Source organism: Bombus vancouverensis, chromosome 3 (assembly GCF_051014615.1).
Source record: "Bombus vancouverensis nearcticus chromosome 3, iyBomVanc1_principal, whole genome shotgun sequence".
Classification (NCBI taxonomy): domain Eukaryota; kingdom Metazoa; phylum Arthropoda; class Insecta; order Hymenoptera; family Apidae; genus Bombus; species Bombus vancouverensis.
The window spans coordinates 20,440,155-20,462,420 of NC_134913.1; the positions used below are offsets into that span (position 1 = coordinate 20,440,155).

At 43.3% G+C, this 22,266-nt stretch overlaps 4 protein-coding genes across 4 annotated transcripts in view; 2 read left to right on the forward strand and 2 right to left on the reverse strand.

Moving 5' to 3' along the window:
* The first annotated feature begins 112 nt into the window (after nt 1-112).
* Nucleotides 113-1,638, forward strand: LOC117154265 (thymidylate kinase). The gene is made up of 3 exons (XM_033329139.2): nt 113-382; nt 536-695; nt 770-1,638. Exons 1-3 carry the CDS (start codon nt 253-255, stop codon nt 1,125-1,127), a joined length of 648 nt encoding a protein of 215 aa, XP_033185030.1. The 5' UTR covers nt 113-252; the 3' UTR covers nt 1,128-1,638.
* Nucleotides 1,639-2,811: 1,173 nt separating this feature from the next.
* On the reverse strand, nt 2,812-5,133 carry LOC117154268 (uncharacterized). The gene is made up of 3 exons (XM_033329141.2): nt 5,010-5,133; nt 4,260-4,863; nt 2,812-4,174 (listed from the first exon to the last, which is right to left on the reverse strand). Exons 1-3 carry the CDS (start codon nt 5,131-5,133, stop codon nt 2,812-2,814), a joined length of 2,091 nt encoding a protein of 696 aa, XP_033185032.2.
* A 2,664-nt stretch (nt 5,134-7,797) lies between these two features.
* LOC117153927 (uncharacterized) lies at nt 7,798-9,884 on the forward strand. Its single transcript, XM_033328444.2, has 6 exons — nt 7,798-8,163; nt 8,254-8,655; nt 8,761-9,018; nt 9,091-9,154; nt 9,235-9,329; nt 9,828-9,884. The coding sequence occupies exons 1-6, from the start codon at nt 7,798-7,800 to the stop codon at nt 9,882-9,884; spliced, it is 1,242 nt and encodes a 413-aa protein (XP_033184335.2).
* Nucleotides 9,885-13,618: 3,734 nt separating this feature from the next.
* LOC117154197 (uncharacterized) overlaps nt 13,619-22,266 on the reverse strand; it is a 50,645-nt gene continuing 41,997 nt past the window's right edge. The window contains exons 2-3 of the mRNA XM_033328967.2: nt 15,436-16,808; nt 13,619-15,346 (exon numbers count right to left, since the gene is read on the reverse strand). Coding sequence (XP_033184858.2) covers nt 14,752-15,346; nt 15,436-16,661 — 1,821 coding nt within the window. The 5' untranslated portion in view covers nt 16,662-16,808 and the 3' untranslated portion in view covers nt 13,619-14,751. The remainder of the gene's footprint in view (nt 15,347-15,435; nt 16,809-22,266) is intronic.

A 22,266-nucleotide genomic window follows, 5' to 3' on the forward strand; every position in this document is an offset into this window, starting at 1 on the left:
CGAGTCTCGATATTTCGCAAATTTGTCTTTTTCATCGTAAATATGTATTTTCTACGACTATATCTGCATCGAAAGGAATTTTTTAAATTTGAAATACAGATTCCATCTTAAATCGATTCCGCTTCGATAATTGACACGTGTACACCGTGAACTACCGTATACTGCGCGTTACTGTTATTTACGATCCAAAATTTTGATAAATGTGTGATTGTACGCATATTAATTAAATAGGAGATTTTACCGAAAGAGATAATGTCAACGATACGTGGTGCTTTGGTAGTATTAGAAGGATGTGACAGGGCGGGAAAATCCACCCAGGCGAAGTTGCTGGTTAATGCGTTGAAACAACGTGACATTCCGGTCGAACAACGAGCGTTTCCTGGTAATCAGATTTTTTAACAATTTCATACAAGTTTAAGCACATACTTATATCAGAGTAATTACCGATAGATTGATTTTCTCTCTCTATTTATTGTACATAACCTTGTCGAATGATAACTAAAATAATCAATATTTGATTACATGTTGCTTTCAGATAGAACAACCGCCACTGGAGAAATAATAAATAATTATTTGAACAAGAAACTAAATTTTTCATTGGAAACAGCGCATATGTTGTTTTCTGCAAATCGATGGGAATGCAAAGATGAAATTTTGAGATCTTTATCTAGCGGTACTACTGTTGTCATAGATAGGTAAGTATCAAACTTCGTATCGATCTCGAAAGGGCAATTTTTAAGTATAACATAAATTATAAATATCATTGCAGATATGCTGGTTCGGGTGCTGCTTATACTGCAGCCACAACTGGTAGATGTTTAAATTGGTGCAAAGCACCTGACAAAGGACTACCTTCTCCGGATGTAGTTATATTCCTCAATGTTTCCAACGAAACTCAGTGTTCACGTAGCAATTGGGGAGATGAGCGGTATGAAAATAACGAAATTCAGTCACGCGTTGCTTCCAACTATAGGAAAATAATGGATCAAACATGGTATATAATTAATGCGGATGACGACAAATCAAAGATACATTCTCAAATATTACAGAAAATATTAGATGTTATAGATCAAGTTAAAGATTTACCTGTTGGCAAATTATACGAATCTATAGGATCTGAGAATTGAGGTTAATAACTTAAATATAGTTACGAATGTAGCATAAATTGTATCAATGTATCTCTCAAGCATAATAACTATTCTTGTATCTTAGTTTTTTCATTTCTCGTACTAATTCTTTAATGATAAAAGCTAGTAGCGTTACAGTAGAAACCTAGCTCCTCTAAGAGGATGACGAAGAAAATGCGAATGCGTTGTAAATGTTAATATTCGGAGGTGATATATGGTGTATCCATTGAATGAGAAAATGAACTTGGCACGATCGTGCTTTCACATACGAAAACTTTTTGTCCACCGATTTATATTATTTGAAATATATTTTTGTAGAGTAGGTAATCAAACTTATATATACAATGAAATTAATAGTAAATATACATTTACTGAAAGAAATAAAATCGGTTTATTTATTTTTGTAATGTGATATGTATGTAGTAACTGACGGATTCTTAGAGTAAGGACAAGTGATGATGGTAGAGTTCAAAGTTTAATGTATTTTAATAAATAATATTCAATAACAAAAGGACCGACTACGATATCGTCGCACGTCGACTCACACTCCGTATCCGCTCAACTCGCACTCTGCTTCTCGACTGTCTCTCTGGCCGTTGCAGCATTCTATTGTCTTTTGCTAGGCCCACCGCACACGTGTTCTGCAGACGTTCGTAGCCAGGGTCACGTAGGTCTTTTCGGCGAAGAAGCTATTTAGTTGAAGGACCCGGTAATGCATTGATGGAGCCGACAGCGCCTCGGCTCTCGCGACATTGTATTAGCTCGACGTCTCTTAGGCCCTTCTCCCCGATACTACATGTAATGTGACAGTTATTTCACGAAAATCGACGATTCGCGGCCTTAGATGTAGTATTTTTTTTGTCTCGAAACAGTCAAAGAGATCTATTAAGCGTTTAAATGACAGGCTGGCTGAAAGAGATAAATTATCATTTTGATATGGATAAGAAGCGCATGCCATTTTTTCATACGTGTATTAATCGTTCTTATAAATAACAGTTTTTAATTATTAATAACAAACAACATCGGTGAATATCGTATAAACTTCCATTTTGTAGTATATGTTAATTAAAGCATACTGATTCGAATCGATCGAAGGTAGTAGCAGAAATTATAATAGAAGCGCAGACGACAAGTATACATTATATTCTATCAGTAACAGACATGCGATTAGTACGAGTTGCCACAGTGATACGGCAATGTATCATAAATCTCCGAACATCGTCTGCATATGTCGAATACTTGTATCAACTTCGATATCTATTACTAGACTGCGGATTTCTACGCAAATTCATATTTTTGGAAATATAGTTAAGAAAGTAGAATCTCGGTAGAAAATTGTCTTCCTATGGAGTATTATAGAAAGCACTGTAACTCTGGATATTTTATATATTTTTTCATATTACGCGCATTTATACTTTAACAGAGTATATCATTGTTGTGACTTATCGTTTCAGATATCGAAAGCAATAGCGATATTCAGAATGATTCGATTATAAATATTTATATAACCCGATTTAAACTAAAAAACAATATTTCAAAAGAATATTCTGAAAAAGCTTAAAAATATTCTGCGTTACGTGTAATGAAATAAAATTCTTTAAAAAAATCGTCCTTCGTCTTGTTTCGATACGCGTAGAAGAATAATTTATAAAATTTCTCTGCTTTGAAAATTTTTAGAGAAATTTTAATCCCTCGGAGAAACAAACGGATTTATGTTAAAAATACCTGATTCCACGATATTTTTATTACGCCGAGCACCGAAGGAATAATCCGTATCCGGAGAACCAAAAACGAAAGAGGTTTCGAACTGTTTAGACCAGTTATGATTCGTTTTCAATTTCTTTTCCCTTGGTTCGCTCGTTTCAGAATCATCCTCGGAATTGTTGGAAACAGAGTTTCGTCGGTTCTGCTTCGTAAAATTCAAGATTTTCTGATGAACGGAAGGCAAGCTGCTCTCGTTGTTCGTGACTACGTTCGAACTTTGACTCCTGCTACGATTTTCCATGCGTAGTCGAGGCGTATCTTGGCCAATCACTTCGCAAGCAACGTTGCGATTGTTCGTAGAGGTAGACGGTTGATTAAATTTGTCCAAAATGCTAGATCGTACTGTTCCTTGATTCGTGCATTTAGACTTTGCGTCACCTTGTTCGTTGTTCAAGCGTTTAAACCGCGTCAGATTGTTTCTTACCACGTTATGTTCAGAGTTCCTTATTGTTTCACGATCAGTCGCATTGATATTATCGATTAGGTCGTTGGCGGAGTTAGATTGGGCGGTTGAAATGGACGATAAAGTCAAAGCTTCGTCTACGACCGGTTCGAAAGACTCTCGTATCTCGTTCGCTTCTGTTTGAAACGTTCCATCCCTGGACGAAGTCGAACGGATAACGTTCGGGTATTTCGATGCAAAGGTATTTTTAATATTCCTCTGCTCGGACGCACATCGATTGCCATTCCGTTCCTTCGTAGAAAATCGTGTCTCGCTGTAAATTCTCTTTTGCGACTTTCTACGTCCGCCGCTCGCTTCCGCTAGATTTTCCTTTTTCGTGTTATACGTTATCGTTGCTGTGCTTGCGTTACCGTTGACGTGACTCGTTACCATAGAACAGTCGTATTTTCTACATGCACGGTTCTTTACGTTTAGAGGCGTCGCTCGAAGGTTCCGATCGGATTCGTTCGGTAGCTTTGGAACAGTCGCTTCCGAGATACCTTGCGGCGTGTTTTTCAACACAGAATCGTTGTCGCTCCGTTTAACGTTTTTGCGGTTGGAAAGCTCGTAACAACGACATCGATGGTTCTTTTCGTACGTCGCCGGTTCGCTCGACAGACCGTCGTCGAACGTCACGAATTTTTTGAACGAGATACCGACTTTCAAGCTGTTCCAGCAATCGCAATCGATCCGAAGAAAACAGTCGTCGGTCCTAAAGTGGGTCCTTTGAAAGCTGTATACTATCAGTTCCCGCGGTATCGACTCCCATGCTTCGATCAGCGACGCCAGGATGTCGTCAAGATTCCATTTCATGGTATGTCGCTTTAATCGCTCTGCGTACCTTTAACAACAAACGTTTCACCGTTGTCCGACAGGGAAGAAAGTTAAGCAACGTTCCCATCAAATTTTACTGTCACGAGACTCACCTTCGCCTAAATACCATCTTAACGTAATGGAAAACGTCCCTCCGCAACGGTCGTAAAAATGCCGGGAAATCTTCGGGAAAGTAAACGAGCTGTACGTTGCTCGCTACGAAATCCTTCAGCGCGCGAGCTCTGCCGCGTCGTAGAAACAGCAAGATCTTTCGATTAGACTCGGTCATACGATCGTTCACGTTCGACAGCCAACTTCTGAACAACTCGTCCCCGATGCAAGAATCCTCGCTGTGATCGTAAACGTGCTCTTTCGCCGTTATCTTGGACGCGTACGGTCCGCAGACGAGCAGCGGCAGTTTCGTCGTTCCCGAAGAATTACAGCTCGTTAAAACCGTCACTCGGTTCCTCGATGAATCGATCGCCCTTGGATCTTCGACCCCGTTGCACGGGATTCCCGAAGGGAGAACGTCCGAGTACATGGTCAGCTCGTCCGCGTGAAACAGATCCTTGTGCCTGTACTTGACTATCGTCGATCTCATCAGGTCGATCCAGTCGCGGTAATCGGTGAACATCGGTGCCGGCTGACTCGTCAAATCGCTAGAGAAGCCGTACTCTTTCAAAAATGTAGTCAACCATCTGTCCGAGCACTTGAATCCTACACACGGTAACACCGAGAGAAGCAAAGTTTAATCGGCGGTCGACGTTAGCTGCATTTCCAACCGAAGCTACTACTCTATCGACTTCCTATGCGCTAAAAGAGAAAAAAGAAAGATAAAAAATATTATCAACGGGATTAAGTACCGTTCGAGCCACTTATCCTTGCCAGTTGCAGAGCCCTGTCTCGCAGTAGACGTCTGTCCAACGGACTATTCATCGCGTACTTCTTACAAGCCCATTCGAACAGTCGCTCCTTTACCGCCTTCATAGTGGTCTTGTCGTTTATCTCGTTCGTGCTGTGTTGGGAAAGTATAAAGTATCGGTAAGAATCGGTGATTTAATGCGCTCGAAGGGTAAAAAAGTTATTTCTCGAAGAGCATAGCTGCAGGATTCACTGATGATTTTCGATCGCCGATCGAACGTTGTTTCTCGTTCCTCGATTAGACGGTTACTCGGCATCAATTTCAGAGGGATGCGTCGATTGGAATTTCAAAGCGCCCGAGCATGCTTCTTAATTGCTGTCCTTCGCGTCTCGATCGCAATTTTTCGAAGGGAACCTCGTCACGTTGCAAAAACCGATAGGTTTGGTGGGGGAATTCGATACTCGGTAACGAATACCAAAGCGCGGCAACAAGTTGCTGACGGCGTTGATGAAAAAAAAGACCAGCCCACTCTGGAAAGCAATTTTGCAGAGAAGCGGGGCAAAAGCAGCTTTTATTTCCATGGATATGCGCGGTGAGAACCGTGCGTTAACCGTTCCACGAATATCGCTCATCTTGCACGCCGAGTTGGATTGCATTCCTCTAGGGCGTCGTTCTGACGAGACACTTTCCATCGTAAATTTTCATCTAATACGCTGCTTTATATTACCCTCTCCCCCTCTCTCTCTCTCTCTCTTCCTCTCTTCCTTCCTATTCCATTTTCCACCCCTGTGAAAAGTCAAACGCGGCTCTCATTATTCCGACGTGGAAGCAACGCGATCTGTTCTGCGATCGATTAAAACAAATCAGTCGCGTTTAATTGGTTGGTCTTGTCATTTATTCGAACGACTCGATCGCACGTTCGGAACGATTTTAAAAGGAATAATTTATCTCACGAACGATCTCAATTCGTTCGTAAGAGGAAACAGGATCGCGGAAATAAACAGCAAGATACGATCCATCCGGAGCTGGAGCATCGATCGCGAGCAAATCTAATTAATGGACGCTCGCAATCCCACGACCATTAGCGGCATTTCGATGGGACAGGCTCGCGTGCCAACGTTGTTCGAATCGGTGGATCTCGACGGGCCGAAAATCGATGATGGATTTGTCGAAGAGCGTGATAAATTCTATCGGCCGTTGCATTTTTAATGGCCGACGACAAAGGACGACGAAAAGGTAAATAGAGTCGTCAACGTTCTTGCACCGAACGATTATTTCTAACCAGATCGGCGGATAACGAATGACACGGAATGGCAGTGAAATAAACAGCTAGTTGTTTACGATGCGTTTATACAGCAGAGATATTGACACAACGGTTGTCATTTAGTCTGCAGCTTGGATTCGATGCGATTAGGTTGACAGCAGAGTGGCGTTATCGTCATCCTCGCAGTTTCTAACATTCGTTATTTCACCTTTCGAAGAATCGATAAAACGCTCGTGATTTGTAGCACTTTGGCGAAAAAAAGGGATAACAAACGCGACAGGGTTGCTCGATAGGAAGATAAATCCACTGGAGCGGTTTGTTATTCCGCTTCGACCGTTCAATGATTCATAATTTAACGACGACTGGAAGAACGACGGACGTTCTAATGGCCGTAAGTGTACGTCCACTCGCGTTTGTTTGAATTAACGACTTTAATTCCGTTTTATCACGGCCGATTGAAGAGCCCGGTTTCGTTGTTATTTACGCGGTTGCCGGGAAACGTTCGACCGCCTGCCGCGTCACCAGGGATGATGGTGCGGCGCGATTTCTTTTTAAGTTTCGCCGCATCCTCCTCGAGGAACAGTTAGTCAGTTTTCGTGGCGACGCGACAGCCAACTCGGACTGTTTCTCGCTCTCCGTTTTCCACCGCGCGACCGATCCTTCTGCTCGTCCAGAGCGTCCACGTCGCAAATTTCGCGATTCGCTCCCGCGTTCGTTCTTCGCGCAACCCAAAGCATTCTCGATTTAAACGGACGTCGTTGTCTCTGCGAACGGAGAACGAGTAGAGCCCGATTCGAATTTCCATCGTTCGAAATTTCCACGCGCTCGAGAGTCTTCTTCGGGCTATTCATCGAAGAAGGTATTCGTCGCGACGGAAGGTGACGGAGGTGTTTTCTTAGTTAATTTGTTCGTTGTTTCCTTCGTAAACCGTTGAACCGTCGCTGGAGGAACTTTGATTTAACGACCGACGCAGTTCGATATTAACTCTCTTTTGCGAACGATCGCCGATACGCAGCGCGGCGAATAAACGGAAAAAGCATCCCGCGTATCGAACGCGGCTAACAAACAAATTATCGGCGACCGGACACGATAAATCAGAGGGGAAAACGCTTTTGTATACGCGATACGAGTTCACTGGATTGTTCGTACTCGCGCGTATCGAAATAACGTGCCTCCTCCTGTTTCCTGTTTTACTATTTTCCGCTTTTGCTAATATTTCAAATCGACGATAGGCGCTTCGTACGGTGGAAAGAGCGACTAATTGCCGGCTAGACCAAACTCGATTCGTTCGGAGATCGTAATCGACGACCTTTCGCGTATCTCTCGCGATATTTCGTTCGTCGTTCTCGCATCGTAAAATTGCAGGCCGCAGTAAAGTTTGTAAAATATGCGGCTAGACTTCGACGCGAGTATTTTTTCACAGAATTTCCTTCGACGGAACGCGCGTGGCGACAGCCCGCAGCTGGAAATTTCCCAGAGAAACAGCAACAACTCGATAACGAGGAAAATGAATTTTTCAAAGTTGATGGAAAAAGAATTGCCGCGTTACCCGAGGAAAGAGGTTCTTCCATTGTCGAAAACCCGGGTAAAGCCGTTCGACGTTGAAAGTACGTTGTCGGATGTGACCGAAGCGAGAAAATGTCACGCGAGAAAGTATCACGGCCCGGACTCGCTATTGTACTCGGCGATTTACCCCATAGTTTCCATAATGAAAGCGTTGGGTTTGGCGCCGTACGATTTCACGGGCGACCAGCTAGTCCCGTCCAACTTCTATCTCCTATTTTCCTTCGTCTGCATGGGTACTTATTCTTACTGTATACGCAACGTGTGCATAAGATTCCTCGCCGTGAAGAGAGAGAAAATGATCCTTAACGTGGTCGAAACTGCCAAGGTAATTGCAACCATTTTTTCCAATCGCGCGGTCGATTTCCACGCAAGTAGCTACGTTCGTTAGACGATTAACGATGCACGGTGATGGCAGGTACTGGTGAACTATGTGATCGCTATGTACGATCTCATATCGGTGATATTCGCGAGGAAAGCGTTCTGCCGCATTTGGAACGCGCTGCAGGATTTCGACGAGAGGCTCAGCCAACTGGGTTACCCGCGCAAGGAGGTAAAAACTCGGATAGCGGCGTGGGTTCTTTTGATCGTTCAGATCGTTCTTTGGACGGTGATTAATCAGAGCGGAATGTTCGCCTTCAACGAGTCTTGGCTGTTTAACATGAGTTACATGTGTCTGTACGTCACCAACGCGTCATCCGTCTACAAATTCTTCGGAATGGCGAGCTTTCTCGGTCAACGCTTTCATCAGCTGAACCAGATCGCGAGGGATAATCTACCCTCGAGAGTCGGATACAAAAGCACCAGCGTGAGCAGAAAGGTGCGGCGTACATATCATAGCTAATTAAAATCGAGCTGCGTTTGTTCGTACGATAGCGCGCAATAGCGAAGCGTAACACCGCGTTTAACGTTTACTCGAAAAAAGACCATCCAGGAATTGCACGACGAGTTGATGGTATCCGGCGAATCCCTGGGCTCCCTTTACTCGTGGTCGCTATTCTTCTGGCTAGGAAATTTGAGCGTACACATCATCAGCAATCTCTACTTGATCATCGATTGGATCATCGTGACGAACGCCTACAGCTTATCTTGGCCCGTGATATTCAACGCGAGTTCCTGGCTTTCCGGATATATAGGGCAGCTTTTGGCCCTGCACCTCGTCTGCGATTACACGATAACCGAGGTAACGTATTCATTTTCTAAATTAGTCGTAACTTTCGAGCGGAGATTTTAACGAAAGCACCGCAAATTGCAGGCTAATTTCATGGCTGTGACCCTGGTCGAATGGGACGCGAGAGTAGTCGAGAGATATCCACACAATGCGAGTATTTTAATATAAACGCGTACTTTTATCAAAGCCACCGTACGCGATCGTTCGATCGTTCGTATCTTTTTTTACAGGATACCGTTCGTACTACGCTGCACTTTCTCAATAGACGGCTTCATTTCTCGGCCGGCGGTCTCTTCGACGTCAAGTTGTCGTTGCTCTGTTCGGTAAATATATTTTCTATCTTTTCCGCGGAAAAGTAGACTTTAATTACCAACGTACTCCTCTCTTCTTCCTTACGCGTCAACCAACCCAAAGAACAACCCGTCTTTATCTCGTCGGTCGTCCGAATCTCGTTACGTTACCTTCTATCCCACCAAAGCGAGAGATTAATTGGATTTCGCTTAATAACCACGATCTCCAAATGTACCGTCGTACCTAGATCGTACCATCGTAAATTGCATCGCGAAAAAGCATCCGAGAGGTTAGCGTAACTCGCTCCTCGATATCCCGGTTCCGTGGCAAAGCCGAAACGAGTTCGTAATAACAGTTGCACGCCAAGTTTGTCCAATTTGCAGCAGACGCTTCGAGCAAAATCGTTCATCGGGATCCCTCGTTTACGGTTCGACTCTCGATCGCTATTTTAATACAAACCGGACACTCGACCAACGATCAACGACCCGTTTGAAGCTGCTGTTCGACAAAAATGTCGCTATTGTTTGCAGATCGTCGGAGTGATGTCGACGTATCTGATAATCCTTTTGGAGTTTCCCTCGACTTAGTCTTGAGCAACAACACGGAAGAAAGAAGCAAGCGACGTTCCAAAAAATTCGATAAGATCGTTCGTCTTTCCATCACGGACCAACCACCGCCATTCTTCGTCGGTTTCCTGGCGCATTCGCGTCCGCTCGGTCGTATATTCGTGAAAACTATTTTTTCGCCGGTAAGTAGTACGTCCAGGCTTTTCACGTACCACCAGATCTATAAGTATACCCGTGCATTTGCATCGGAATTGTATCCGGATTTGCGCAAAGGGAATCGAATTTCATATTTTTCCCGAATTTACGTTCTCGTTCGATAGAAATTCTCCGATTGTAGCGACCAGGTGCAACCTTTCCCTCTCTGTTCCGTTTTTGCGGATAAATAAAGGTTATCGCGGCGAGGCGTAAGTTTCCCTCTCTGTTCCGCTTTTGCGGACAAATAAAGGTTATCGCGGCGAGGCGTAACATCCTCGGCGTTCCACGTTAGAACGATCGTACGACGGTTCGATGCAGATGCCAGTTTAAAGGAGAGCGGCTGACTCGTAACGAATTCAGGAGCAAATTTTACGACGTTGTTCGAAGAAGATGCATTTCGACGAGATATAAGATACAGAAGGCGAGAAGTCATCGGGCCCCGTGCGACGAAGCCGATATTTTCGACGAAGCGAGATCCGTCTCCGAGTGTCTGGCTACGCCCATTGCTCGCGTTAACCCTGTTGCGATCCTCGAACCTTCCCTGTTTCGATCCAGAGGCGAATCTTTGATATATTCGAGACGAAACCTGCAGCTCGCGTGCAACGGGCTCGAGAGATTACAAAGGAGTGGCAATCAGATATCGGATTTCTCTCGACAGAAAAGTGCGACAAAAAGATAAATAGAATTTTTCTGACGACAGACTCGGATGAAAATGGATCGAGCTTTTTCCCACAACTAGCGGCAAAGGAAAAATAAAACGATCATTGACATCGGACATCGGTGAGCGTAGGCACGTTGCGGCAATTTTCCAGGCCATCACCCTGGAAAATTGCTTCTTCCCTCGTTCTGTCCACTTCCTTTTTTCCCCTGGTGTACCGCGTGCCAATTTCACCTCGCACCGGTGTAACTTTATCAGTCGATTAAATTATTAAGATCTCGACGCACACCCTTTCGCACCTTTCCGCTACTCCCTCGGACCTCGCGATCAGCGACGCTCCTTCCGTTCCGTACTCCGATGCTCGCGAAACCGCTACCGATTCCTTTTCGTAGTTCGATCGAGCGGCAAACGCAAATTCAAAGAGACACGACCTCCGATCCTTTCCTCTTCGTCCGCATCGCGATTATCTTTCTACTCGTTACGTTCGCTTCTCGATGCATTTCCCTCGGAACTGTACGAGTCACGACAAGAAACGTACGATCGTAGTGGAACGACGACGATTAGGAGAGAGCATCGACAAAGCGAATAGCGAAGGAGGCAGCGATATAATGGCAAGGGAGTTTAACAGTTCTCTATAGACCGAAACGCGGTTGTAGCGAGTTCAATCTTGGATTTAAGTTGTACGTAGCTGCGTCGTCGTTGGGACGGGTCTGCCTCGGCCGAGACAAAGGATAAGCTTCCAAAGGAGCGAGACAATTTCGTAGGTGTGCGTTTGCTGGCTGGAAAGCGTTTCATAAATCTTAATCTTTCGAGGATTTGGGAGCCGGGGCTGTTGCCTCGGTCTGGCTATTTTCTTGCCTGGCGACCAGACAAACGAAACGAAACGTTATCCGAAAAGCCGAGCTAACTAACTCGTTACGTTCGATTAACGTTCCATACCGACTGTAAATCGATAGGAATTAATACGATCAGCCCGAGAAGCGGTGGCAAACGGTTCGATAAATTACAAAGTGATACAGTGATGGCGGGCGGCTGCTTTAATCAACTGCCGTGAATCGATACGGCCGAACGCTCGTCAAATTATGCAAGCTTTTCGCTGATACGAACAAGAGATTCGATAAGAGTAAACCGTCGATCAGTATCCGATCGTGTATCTTCGTTTGCCTCGAAACCATTCACGCGAACGCCCTCTGAAACGTCGTTGCCTAATTAATTGGTACCAATTTGTGGTAATCCGGTGCAACGTAAACAGGTCCGATTCGTCTAATTTTATTGGCTATCGAAAGCGGATGCAATTTATACCAATATCCACGTCCTGCTTAAACGGCCACAGACGCTAATTACAATCCGCTGATTAATAGCTTTGTTCAAATACAGCTCTTAATTCGTTCGATCATTTTATTTTCCCTCTCCCTTCTCCGTTTCTTAAGAACCAAAGAACAAGCGAATCGAATAAAGTCCGAATAATGCGAATATTTGGACATTTTGGAAATTTTGTCGGCAAGAACGGCGAACAAGAGGGACGTTTTCAAGCGTTCTATCGCGAATGTTTCTCATTCGAGGTAATTAGTTACCAGCGCGACTGTTTTCGTGGAAATTTCATTTCGGAACCGAAGAATGCTCGGCCGCACGGTACGACCGATTTACGACTGTATTACGTACACCGTGTGTTACTTTAATATCAAGATATATACGCTCGCGACGCAAACTCGTATCGCAAATTTACGTCCAAACGTGTACGCGTCTCCATGGTTATCGGAGAACGTTGTAACTGGCGCACTAATAGCGACAAAGTTATAACGTGATCGCTGATCGAATTCTTCGTGCCCTTGAAAAAATGTATTCTCGTTTATTCTTTCGCTTCGATCGAAGTTCGAAAAATGGCGCACGTCGTACGTACCATACTCGTCGAAACATTTCGAAATTTGTGCGCGATGATGCTGTTGGTAAAAATTTGCCGGCCTTGACACACGTACACCGATCACCAACGGATTTCCAGGTACGTTGGCCGACGTAGTTGCAGCGGTGACGGTAATGGCTGACCGTCGTCACTACCCTCGCTTAGCGTCGTTCGGTATCTGCGTCGCAACTGTGTCCGGCGCATACGAGCATTCTACGTCACTGTATCATTTTATCTACCGCGAGCAAGATTTTACCGTTACGGCCCCACGGATCCGAGACGTTTTCATAACATCATGGCGATCTTTCTCGATAGCCGTTTCACCGCTGTGAAACGACAAGCACGAGGACGAACATCGATCGCACTACGTAACCGGGCTTATCGACGATGTTACTTGATCGTTCTCCGCCTCGTTGAACCGGTGACGTGAACGAGAATCTCGCGAACGACGCCGATATCACCGACAAGACGATACGACTGAAAAGGTTGCCGATTTCGGAGTCGATTTAAAACTTAGTTCTGTCGTTATCCTATCGACGTACGTGCGCGTGCATACAAAAGATGTATACCCTTTGAATCAACTCGATTACAGTGCGCGTATGTATAGCATTTCTTGGCACAGCCGAGTCATCGATCGCGTCGATTTTCGAACAAATCTTAATTTTATAAACGATAACGATTCGATCGGAAAAGATTCGCGTGAACGGCGGTCAAATCGGTTTTATCGCTGTCCTTCGCTCTGATTATGACAGACCTAAGCGATTTGATCGAAACAAGGAGAGGAATTACGCGAGTGAAATTACGGCCCTCCTTTCTTGTTTTTCACGAGATCCGATTAGTCCGTGACCAGATTGATTATTCGAGGAGCTGCGCTTCTTCAGATCCTAACGCGTTAGGTGGAAATCTTGCTTTCCATTAAAGTAAACTGCCTTATGGAAGCGGGCGTATATTTTTATTAAGTAATTTTTATTAAAAGGACAAGATATTAAAAGACCTAAAAGACCTAAAAGTCTAACTACGTATAAACGTAAATCGTACGATAAATAAAAGTGTGGAATTCGTAGAAACAATTACATCTACGTAAGCTTAACTATCTCTCACTTATAATACAATTCGACGCGTGCCACAATTACGTGATATTGGTAAATCTCGAGATCATAAAGTACATGTAACGCCAAGTTCCAGCACACTGTAAGATATTTCTTTACAGAAATACCACGACGGTAAAATTTGCTTTTTCTTTGTTGCTCTTCGTGCATTTTTTTTTGCATCCTCGTTTCGCGTTTCCAGGTGACAACGAAAGGAAACGAAAGAGAACGAATTTTAAGAAATAGCTTTGAAATCGAAAATCTATTCTATCGCGCGCACGACAAAAGTCTTCGCGAGAAAGTTTCCATTAGAAACGGTAAGTAAGACTTAACGTTTTGTATAATTTCTGTCAGTTAGTTTCTGTTTCTTCTACCACGTTCCACAGCTTTCAACTAAAAACTGTGATCGAATGTTTCGCGTTTCGCACCTTACGAAAAGGACAGATTTTTAAACCGTTAAAATACGTGCGAATATAAAAATAGGTGGTTCTCGCGGTTTAATTAAAACACAATGTTCGCTCGTTTAAAAGAAACAGTCACAGTTGGCGTGTTCGAAAGATCTCGTAAAATATTTGTTCCCAAATACACGGGACTATCACACGACAGAATTACATATGTGCATGGTTTATAACGTACGATCGTTAAAAAGAACTTGCGTACAATCCTAAAACGACGTTTACGTAAATCTACAAGCATTTAAAAAGCGTTCATCCGACCCGAGCTTCTAAAACGTTCGCTGCAATATACTTACAACATGGAAAAGTGCTAAAACGATCATGAAATACGCAATAATCACAATTACCTGTACTACAAATTCGTAAAAAAATTTGTATCGTCGATTTCGTTACACGTCGTTCCCGATCATATATCGAGCGACAATCAGATCTGAAAATAAGTCGTGTCAAAGCTGCCCGACTAATAAACTAATAAACTAATTTCATGATATCTATACCGATTATATAATAATATAATAATATACCAATTTCATCCTAAAATAAACGAATCTGAACAGAGGGACCGCTTGCTTACAATTACCTTCGAATTAAATTAAATGCCGGAGATCAGGTTGTTCGACGATGACAATTGCACCTGGGTGTTCATGTAGATTCTAGTATCGATAGGCCTTGTGACGGCATGGTGAGATTCCAAGTCGTCGTAAATGCTGGATCTAGGTCTCTCGATACTTCGTAACTTGGGAATGTCGTAAATCGGCTCCTCTTTCCTGTTCCATAGTATTTTGTTCTCGGACTTGGATAAGAATCTTCTGGGGACGTCGTAGTGGCTGGTCACGGACGATGAGCTGCCATAGACATTCGACGAGGGATGGTCGCTGCAGCTTCTTCGACACTCCACCTCGTACAGGTCGTTCTTAATGGTCACCGATGACGAGGCATTATCGTTGCGATACACCTGACAGCTGTTAAATTTCGCCAAGTTGTCTATCTTAATCGAGGTAACGAACAGATTTTTCGAGATCTTCGATACGCGTGGATGATTCGGTAGCTTGGGTACAAGTTGTTCGCCAACTAAAGGCGATAGAAGTGGAGTCGTCTGAGAAGGAGGAGGATAGGACGGGCCAAGATCCAGATTCACGTCCTCGCGTGGCACCTCCGTTAAAAGCAGCTGTTTTCCCCTTTGGCTTCTGTGATATCGAACGAACGTGTTACTTTGTTGCTTAACGAGTAGTAATGCTTATTTATAAAATTATAAGAACATGAAGCAAGTACCTACTCCGCGGAAAGATACGTATCGCTATGAATTTCGCTCAGTTCTTCGTTCGATGTGCTCTTCAATTTGAAAGTTTTCAGGTCGCTTCTTCCGCTCAATTCCAAATAAATGTTTTCTTGGTGACGTAGCACGTCCGCGACGGAAACCAGAGAAGTTAGAGACATAGAGGAACAAGATTTCTCTTCGTCAGAATCTTCGAGTTCTCGCGGTTCCTCGCTCAGGTTTCTTTCCGACGTGAACCTTTTGATGAGCCTGCTTCTGTTGAACGAACAGAGCAGCTTCTTCAGCGATCTCTGCCGCGGCAACCTCTTTCCGATGACAGGTACCCAATCGACGAAAGTGTTCTCGACGTTGATCGGTTTCTTCAGAAATGCCCCGACTACCTTTGGAGATGTATCGACATGTGAAGTTTCTGGCAACGTCGAATTATGCTCGCTTTGCAGGGACTCGTCGATCAAGGTACTCGTTGTTGGAAAAGAGTCGTTGGGTGTAGAAACAGTTTCTTCCGGCGAAGTTACGTAGATATCGACTCTATTCGTCGTCTTCGTCTTGTCGGGAGAGGACCTTTTCGCCGAGTCGGAAAGCTCGATCTTTCGCATCAGCTCTGCTCTTGTGAAGCAATTAGGGGGGCTCGAGGAATCGGAACTGGAATGCAAGAAAGTCGAGCAGATCTCCAGACCAGTAGATTTGCGACCGAATGCAGACAAGATCATCTCTGATTCGCTTAAGCGCTTCGAATCTTCTAACATTCTTAGTCTTCTCTGAAGTCTGTTATTGTCCCGCGACGTACGAGAAGTTCTCTGCTCGGATGACGAGGCACCTCCCTCACATTCGTCAACGTCCCCGCTATTTGGATTCGAACGCGAGGAACCGCTTTTGAAAGGATTGCGGAGTATCCTCGATTTTCTTTTCCACGATTCCAGCATAGGTGCAGCTTTCGACTTATTTGCTTCCAGACTTTCTGAAATCTCCTGCGCGGTCTTCGAATCGTTATAAATATTGTATTTCACTTCGAAAGCTTCGACGATCTTCTTAACGAAGTTTCTCTGCTTGTATTCGTCGGTTGCTTTCTTCTTTTTCGAAGGCGAGAGATAACCCTTCTCGAAATTGCGAATAATGCTCTCCAAATTCGGTATTTCTCGAGGTGCAAGCGTCGATTGAAAAATTGTCCGTGAAGTATCAATCTCGTGGCTGTTACACGCTTCGCTTTTACGTGCAACTCTTATCATATCTCTAGTGGTTGCAGTATCGACTGGAACTTTATGCTTCTTCGCCGAATAATCCTCAAGCAAGTTAATCCAATCTCCCTTGACAAGCTCTAACCTGCCTATCTCGTTCTTTCGTTGTCTCCTCTCGTCCTCTTGCCACGCCTCGAACTATAACAGAATAAAAAAAAGAAAAGGTAAATTTGCAAATGCGCTGATACAATTTCTTGCTCGTTATCAAGTATTCCGTTATTGGCAAAGTTTTTACAGATAAAAGGAAGGATGCGTCGAACAACCAGCCTCCCCGTTGCTTCTCACCATCGTGTTCTTGAAGTTATTTTTCCTCGTACCTCGTACTTGTTTCAGCAGTCCTGCGTATTTTAAGTTTCACCGAGTCTAAGGTCTACGCCGTTGCATGGACAATTACCACGATTCAACCGAATTAAATTCGCGTTAAGAATTCTGATTAGCTTCCAGACCGGTGACGCGGTTCACGCAATTGCACATTAAAATCACACTTTCCGCGTAAACTCGATGTCGAGAGCTTGAAATTTGGCTATTAAGTGAAGGCCCAGCGAGTAACACAGTATATTTATAGCTTCGTGAACATGGGGGTAGGTAAAAATCGGTACTGTTTACCTGGCGGTACTTGTCCCGGCAGTACTTATCCTGGCGGTACTTGTCCCGGCGGTACTTATCCTGGCGGTACTTATCCTGGTAGAAGGGAGGGATGAAGTTGGATTTATAATTAGGGTCAAATCGAGGCTCGGTATATTTCGAAACTTTCTACCAACGATTAATTTCTATATAATTCATAATATTTATATTTGGATAATTTAATTAGATTTCGCCGCTTAATTCTTTTATCCTAAAACGATTCAAAATATACCCCTAAGCGGTATAAAATCGATACTCGGTAGCAATGCAAAAAAAAATATTCCGACCTCGTTTTTTCGTTTTTCCACTTTTTCCACTTCATTTTTTCACTGCGCCATAGAGCTCGCATGGTAATTGAATTGAGACACGCGGTGGAAGTCACAGAGAAAAAGCGCGTGGACGTGCAACCAGCATCGATGATTAATTGCTCGTCGTTCTTGAAAATTCCTACCTACGCGGATTCGAAAAATAAAGGAACGCGAGAATAAGTGGAAATAGAGATAACGCGAACTAGATGTTCCTCGTTGTACGAATCGCGATATACTCGATATATAACGAAGAGATAATTGGATATAATGAAGATCACACCGATTAAGAAAATCAACACGAACATCGTGTACTTTTGTTAAATCGATGAAATTGTTGTTTGTACGCCCAAGGATCGGGCGTATTGTTCGCCGCACTGTTTCTCCTCTGTGTATACAATTCCCATCGTTCTTGCGATATAGATTTTCCATTTATTAAAGCAGGATCATGCAAATTTATCGGGCGATCGGCGAATGGAAATTTCGGTATCGGCAGGACGCGACTCGACCGTTCCCATTCCCGAGGTCCAGCTTGCTCATTCGACCCCTTTAACGACCATACCTGCCAGAAATAAGCTTCCTTGCAGGAACGACGAGAAACAAAACAATATTCCGGGATCTTCCAACGGGACAATATATCGTCCTCGCTAGGAAATATCGGTACAACTACCTGCCACCGTAATCGATTGGCATTCGACAGAACGGTTTTACCGATCCCCTGTGCGCGTATCGATACCGAATACCCATCAGGGATTAAAATGAATCGAGGAGAATTTCAAACAAGGGAATTCCGTTGACTCGTTTGTTCGTTCGGTATTAAATATTACGCTCGGCAGAGACACCGATCGATACGAGGAAATCCGGCAAATTGTACGGAGGAAGGTGAAACAATTGCAATTAAAACCAATTTCTCTCGTCGTCTTTCGAATACTTGAAAACCACCGACGCGTCTCATCCTCGTAGACGGACGGTTACCATTCTGCAGACTAATCGAATTCTAGGATATTAATCGCGTTGCGGAAAACGACGCCCGGTTAGTGGTGCGAGTAAACGTAAAACACGCCGTAGCCGTAAATAAGCAGAGCGTTTCAGAAATTTCACGAACGCGTATTAAATCGAATAACGCGAATAGCATACGTTGACCTTAATTATTTAGTTAGTCGCGTACAGTAAAATTTATAATTACCATTCGACTAGATCGGATATGATAAAATAATATTTGAAATTTTCAAAATATCCACCGTATTGTTGCCGTTAAGTCGCGAACGATTACTTTGCGAGTTTTGAGCAGATATCTACCAAAGAAAAACCCGATAATTCAACGAACAAGGTTTTCTCCGCTTTCCTTTTGTACAAAAGCAATTAAAATATCGATGCTTGTATCGCTTAATGGGTATTGCGTTGCGATATAAAAATTTGTCCTATCGCCGCTGAGAGAAATTGTTACGTGCGGGCGAGCCTGAACGAAGAAATGGAATTTAGCAGTCGATTAAATATCAATGGAGGGGAAAAGGATGACCGATAGGATCGTGGGCCACGACGAAGATTACGATATTTCTGTATTCAGCTGGCTCGCGGCAAATCAGGATATCGATACGATTTGCTTGTATCTATCAGTTCGCATTTAATATCACGTTGCGCTAATTGCCCATGGAAATTAAATACGCGAGACAAACGGATACGAGGCTACAGGGAAAGAGGGAAATTGGATTTCTCGTAAACTCGCGCAACGATTAGTGCAAGCTCTTCCAATTTTCTCGTTTCTTTGCACGATCGACAATTAGAGAAAGTTACTGTAGTTGCGACGTTACAATTTTCCCGTAGTAGGTGTAATCCTCGGCGAGGAGCTTCCGATCCGATCCAATCTTCTCGATGAAGCGTGAATTAACGCGATACAATTCTTTCGGTATTAACGAGACGGCTACAAGAAATTTACAAGGCGAACAAAAAAGTCAAGTTGATAGAGCGTTTGAAATATTTGCAAAGTGTACACGGTGAACGAAACAAAGTGCTACAAATTCTTAGGAACTACCGTGAATATGCGTTTCTTATGAATTTTCCACTTACTTTAGGTAGGTTTCCCACTTCTTCTTAAATCTAACGAACGACGAATTTGTATGCCTTACGAACAAGAAGATAGTAATTTCCATGAGGAAACACCCTTCGTACCGTTTACCTGCATAAGACAGGTAAAATAGAAGGTAGGATGCGCACCACCGATTTATATTTATTGCCGAGTATGCTGTTTGGATTTATGGTATTCGTTATTTTTATCGTCGCATCACCGCTGTCTTTGTATTAGGACTAGGCAGAAAGGCACGTATACCTGACACATTGTATAGAAACTACCCAATCCTTTCAATCCGTTTGTTTCAACTCAACATCCACACAATTCCAGTAAATCCTCAACAATTCCATCCTCAACAACGAGGGGAAATTCAAGAATCAAAGAACGTTGGACGCGCTATCGTTGAAAGGCAACTCGATACGAAGAAGCACCTCTGTGAAATTATTACTTCCATCTTGCAACGAAAAAACAAATGCCGATCGCGTAATCCTTAGCCGATTCGATAGAGGGGAAGCATTTTCTCTCCAATTTCGCTTCGGCTCGTCCCGTCTGTTTATGTCAGAAATTTAGCTGTAAAGAAATCCGATTGAAGCGACGTAATTAGAATACGACAGGTTCAGCTCGCGATTATTCGCACCGATCAAAGCCAGTTACACGACGATCAGTATCAGAAACTGTGTTACGGACTGCCTACCGCTTAACTCCTTATCCTTTCTCGAATTTGTCGAATCTGCTTCGAGCCGCGTTACGTGCAACGTTCTTCGATTTTACGGAGAACTTAACTTATCGATGATTTCGTTCACGCAGGATCGAATCGCGCCATCGGCTACAGTTTTCCCAGGTCGCCCGGAAAACGACGAGAAACGCAACGAGTCTTGACAAGGATAAAGCTTCCGTCGAGGAAAGTTAACGGGACAACGTACGATTCTGATCCTGCTAAACCATCTCCTATAAAATTAACGCGATTGATAACCAAGCCTACGCATATAGACTTGTTTCCAAATAATTTGAAACATTTTATTGCATTTTTCATTGCCAATTCGATTGTGCTGATCGTTGTTAACCTTTCGAACGAATAAATAAATCGATAAATAAATATTCCGCTTATGTTTTAGGATTTCTCTGTTGGATTTAAATTTTCCTCTAGAAATATTCTTTCCCATTCGGCGTACGTTGTAAAATATTTGCGATAATGAGTTGGGATTAGACACTCTCTATATATCTCTCTCGAATATATCAACAGCGATAGATACCGTTTAGCCCACGTATACGCACAGTATAATCTTTTTTATTAAGCTGTTTTCACGAATGCTCGGTCGCTTAGAGTTTCAGAAATACCAAGAAGAACCGTACGTAGTAAGTAGCATTGCTGCGAACAGCTGTCAACGACCTTCGTTTTTAATTACGGTAGTAGATACGAATTTTACGACAGATCAGAATTAATTACGCTCGGACAGTTTTAAAAAGCACAGTTTTAAAAGTCACAATACAAGAATGACACGACACGAACATGACAATCTACGTTTATTACTATAATATCCACCTAGTCGAGGTTCCATTGTTGAAAAATAGGTAGAGCTCGTCCGTACCTTCTGCCTGCTCATCCTAATCACGCCAGGCTTTTGTATCACGCTTCCTGTTTCGCACCTCCGACGAAAGACTCCAGCCAACCGACGAACGCTTGTCGGTGCTCGAAAGAAAATTCGCGATAAATTCGAGCAAAAATCACCGTCTAAATACGTGATTGACGCGAATGCATTTCATAAAAGAAAAATGGAATTTCAGAGCTGACTCGTTGACAAAGTGGCGAATTCACCATGGTGCTGACCTTTGACCTAGTTCTTTGTCCCAGGAAACGTTTGCGTGGGTGGAATACGACGAAGATAAAGCAGTCTCGGGTAAAGAAAATCAGTCGTTTTGGCGCCAAACGCATCGATTTTCAAGAAATCCCGGGAACTTTCCATGCATCAACCATGAGGCCATATCAAACCTCTAGTCCCGACGATCTTCCCGCTTGATCGGAAGCTGATCAAAACGTTTCCCGAATACACGACGCTTCCGATTTCCCAACGGTTCCTTTTTCCCTCCACGGGACACTTTATTTTATTTCTATTATTTATTTGTTTAATTTATTCGCGATACGTTAACCGCGATCGGTCTTTTCCGATTCATTCCTGAATCTCTTTGTCGCATACCGTAGCTATCAGAAGTTTCAATAATTCAAAGATAGTTAGTATCGTTGTAAATAATTTATCGCTTATCAAGCAAATAATGCAAATTTCACCGCACGTGCCTCTAAACTCTGACGTACTATTTTACGCTGCAGTAAAATTACGGAATAATTGTCTGTACATGCATGCGGCTAAAGTATTTATAATTCTACCGACGAATCTATCAGCAAGCGTAGATCCACCAAATCGATTCCAATAATTTTTTTCTTAAAATGCGGAACGAGCGATATTAAATATTATACGTTATTTGTTACTTTAAACATTAATATTTAATGATATTTAAATATCGCGAATAAATACGTGACCACAGCGGAGATATTAAAAACCTGTCATTGTGCGAAGCATTTTAAATCGTGTTTGGCAAATTG

What these genes read in the sequence shown, in the direction of transcription:
- LOC117154265 (XM_033329139.2), top strand. Translation starts at nt 253, where the DNA reads ATGTCAACGATACGTGGTGCTTTGGTAGTATTAGAAGGATGTGACAGG. An exon ending in CGAACAACGAGCGTTTCCTG is followed by an intron (nt 383 to 535) that starts GTAATCAGATTT and finishes TGTTGCTTTCAG; the next exon opens with ATAGAACAACCGCCACTGGA. An exon ending in ACTACTGTTGTCATAGATAG is followed by an intron (nt 696 to 769) that starts GTAAGTATCAAA and finishes ATATCATTGCAG; the next exon opens with ATATGCTGGTTCGGGTGCTG.
- LOC117154268 (XM_033329141.2), bottom strand. Translation starts at nt 5,133, where the DNA reads ATGAAGGCGGTAAAGGAGCGACTGTTCGAATGGGCTTGTAAGAAGTAC. An exon ending in AAGGATAAGTGGCTCGAACG is followed by an intron (nt 4,864 to 5,009) that starts GTACTTAATCCC and finishes TACCGTGTGTAG; the next exon opens with GATTCAAGTGCTCGGACAGA. An exon ending in AAGATGGTATTTAGGCGAAG is followed by an intron (nt 4,175 to 4,259) that starts GTGAGTCTCGTG and finishes TTGTTGTTAAAG; the next exon opens with GTACGCAGAGCGATTAAAGC.
- LOC117153927 (XM_033328444.2), top strand. Translation starts at nt 7,798, where the DNA reads ATGGAAAAAGAATTGCCGCGTTACCCGAGGAAAGAGGTTCTTCCATTG. An exon ending in ACGTGGTCGAAACTGCCAAG is followed by an intron (nt 8,164 to 8,253) that starts GTAATTGCAACC and finishes CGGTGATGGCAG; the next exon opens with GTACTGGTGAACTATGTGAT. An exon ending in GCGATTACACGATAACCGAG is followed by an intron (nt 9,019 to 9,090) that starts GTAACGTATTCA and finishes CGCAAATTGCAG; the next exon opens with GCTAATTTCATGGCTGTGAC.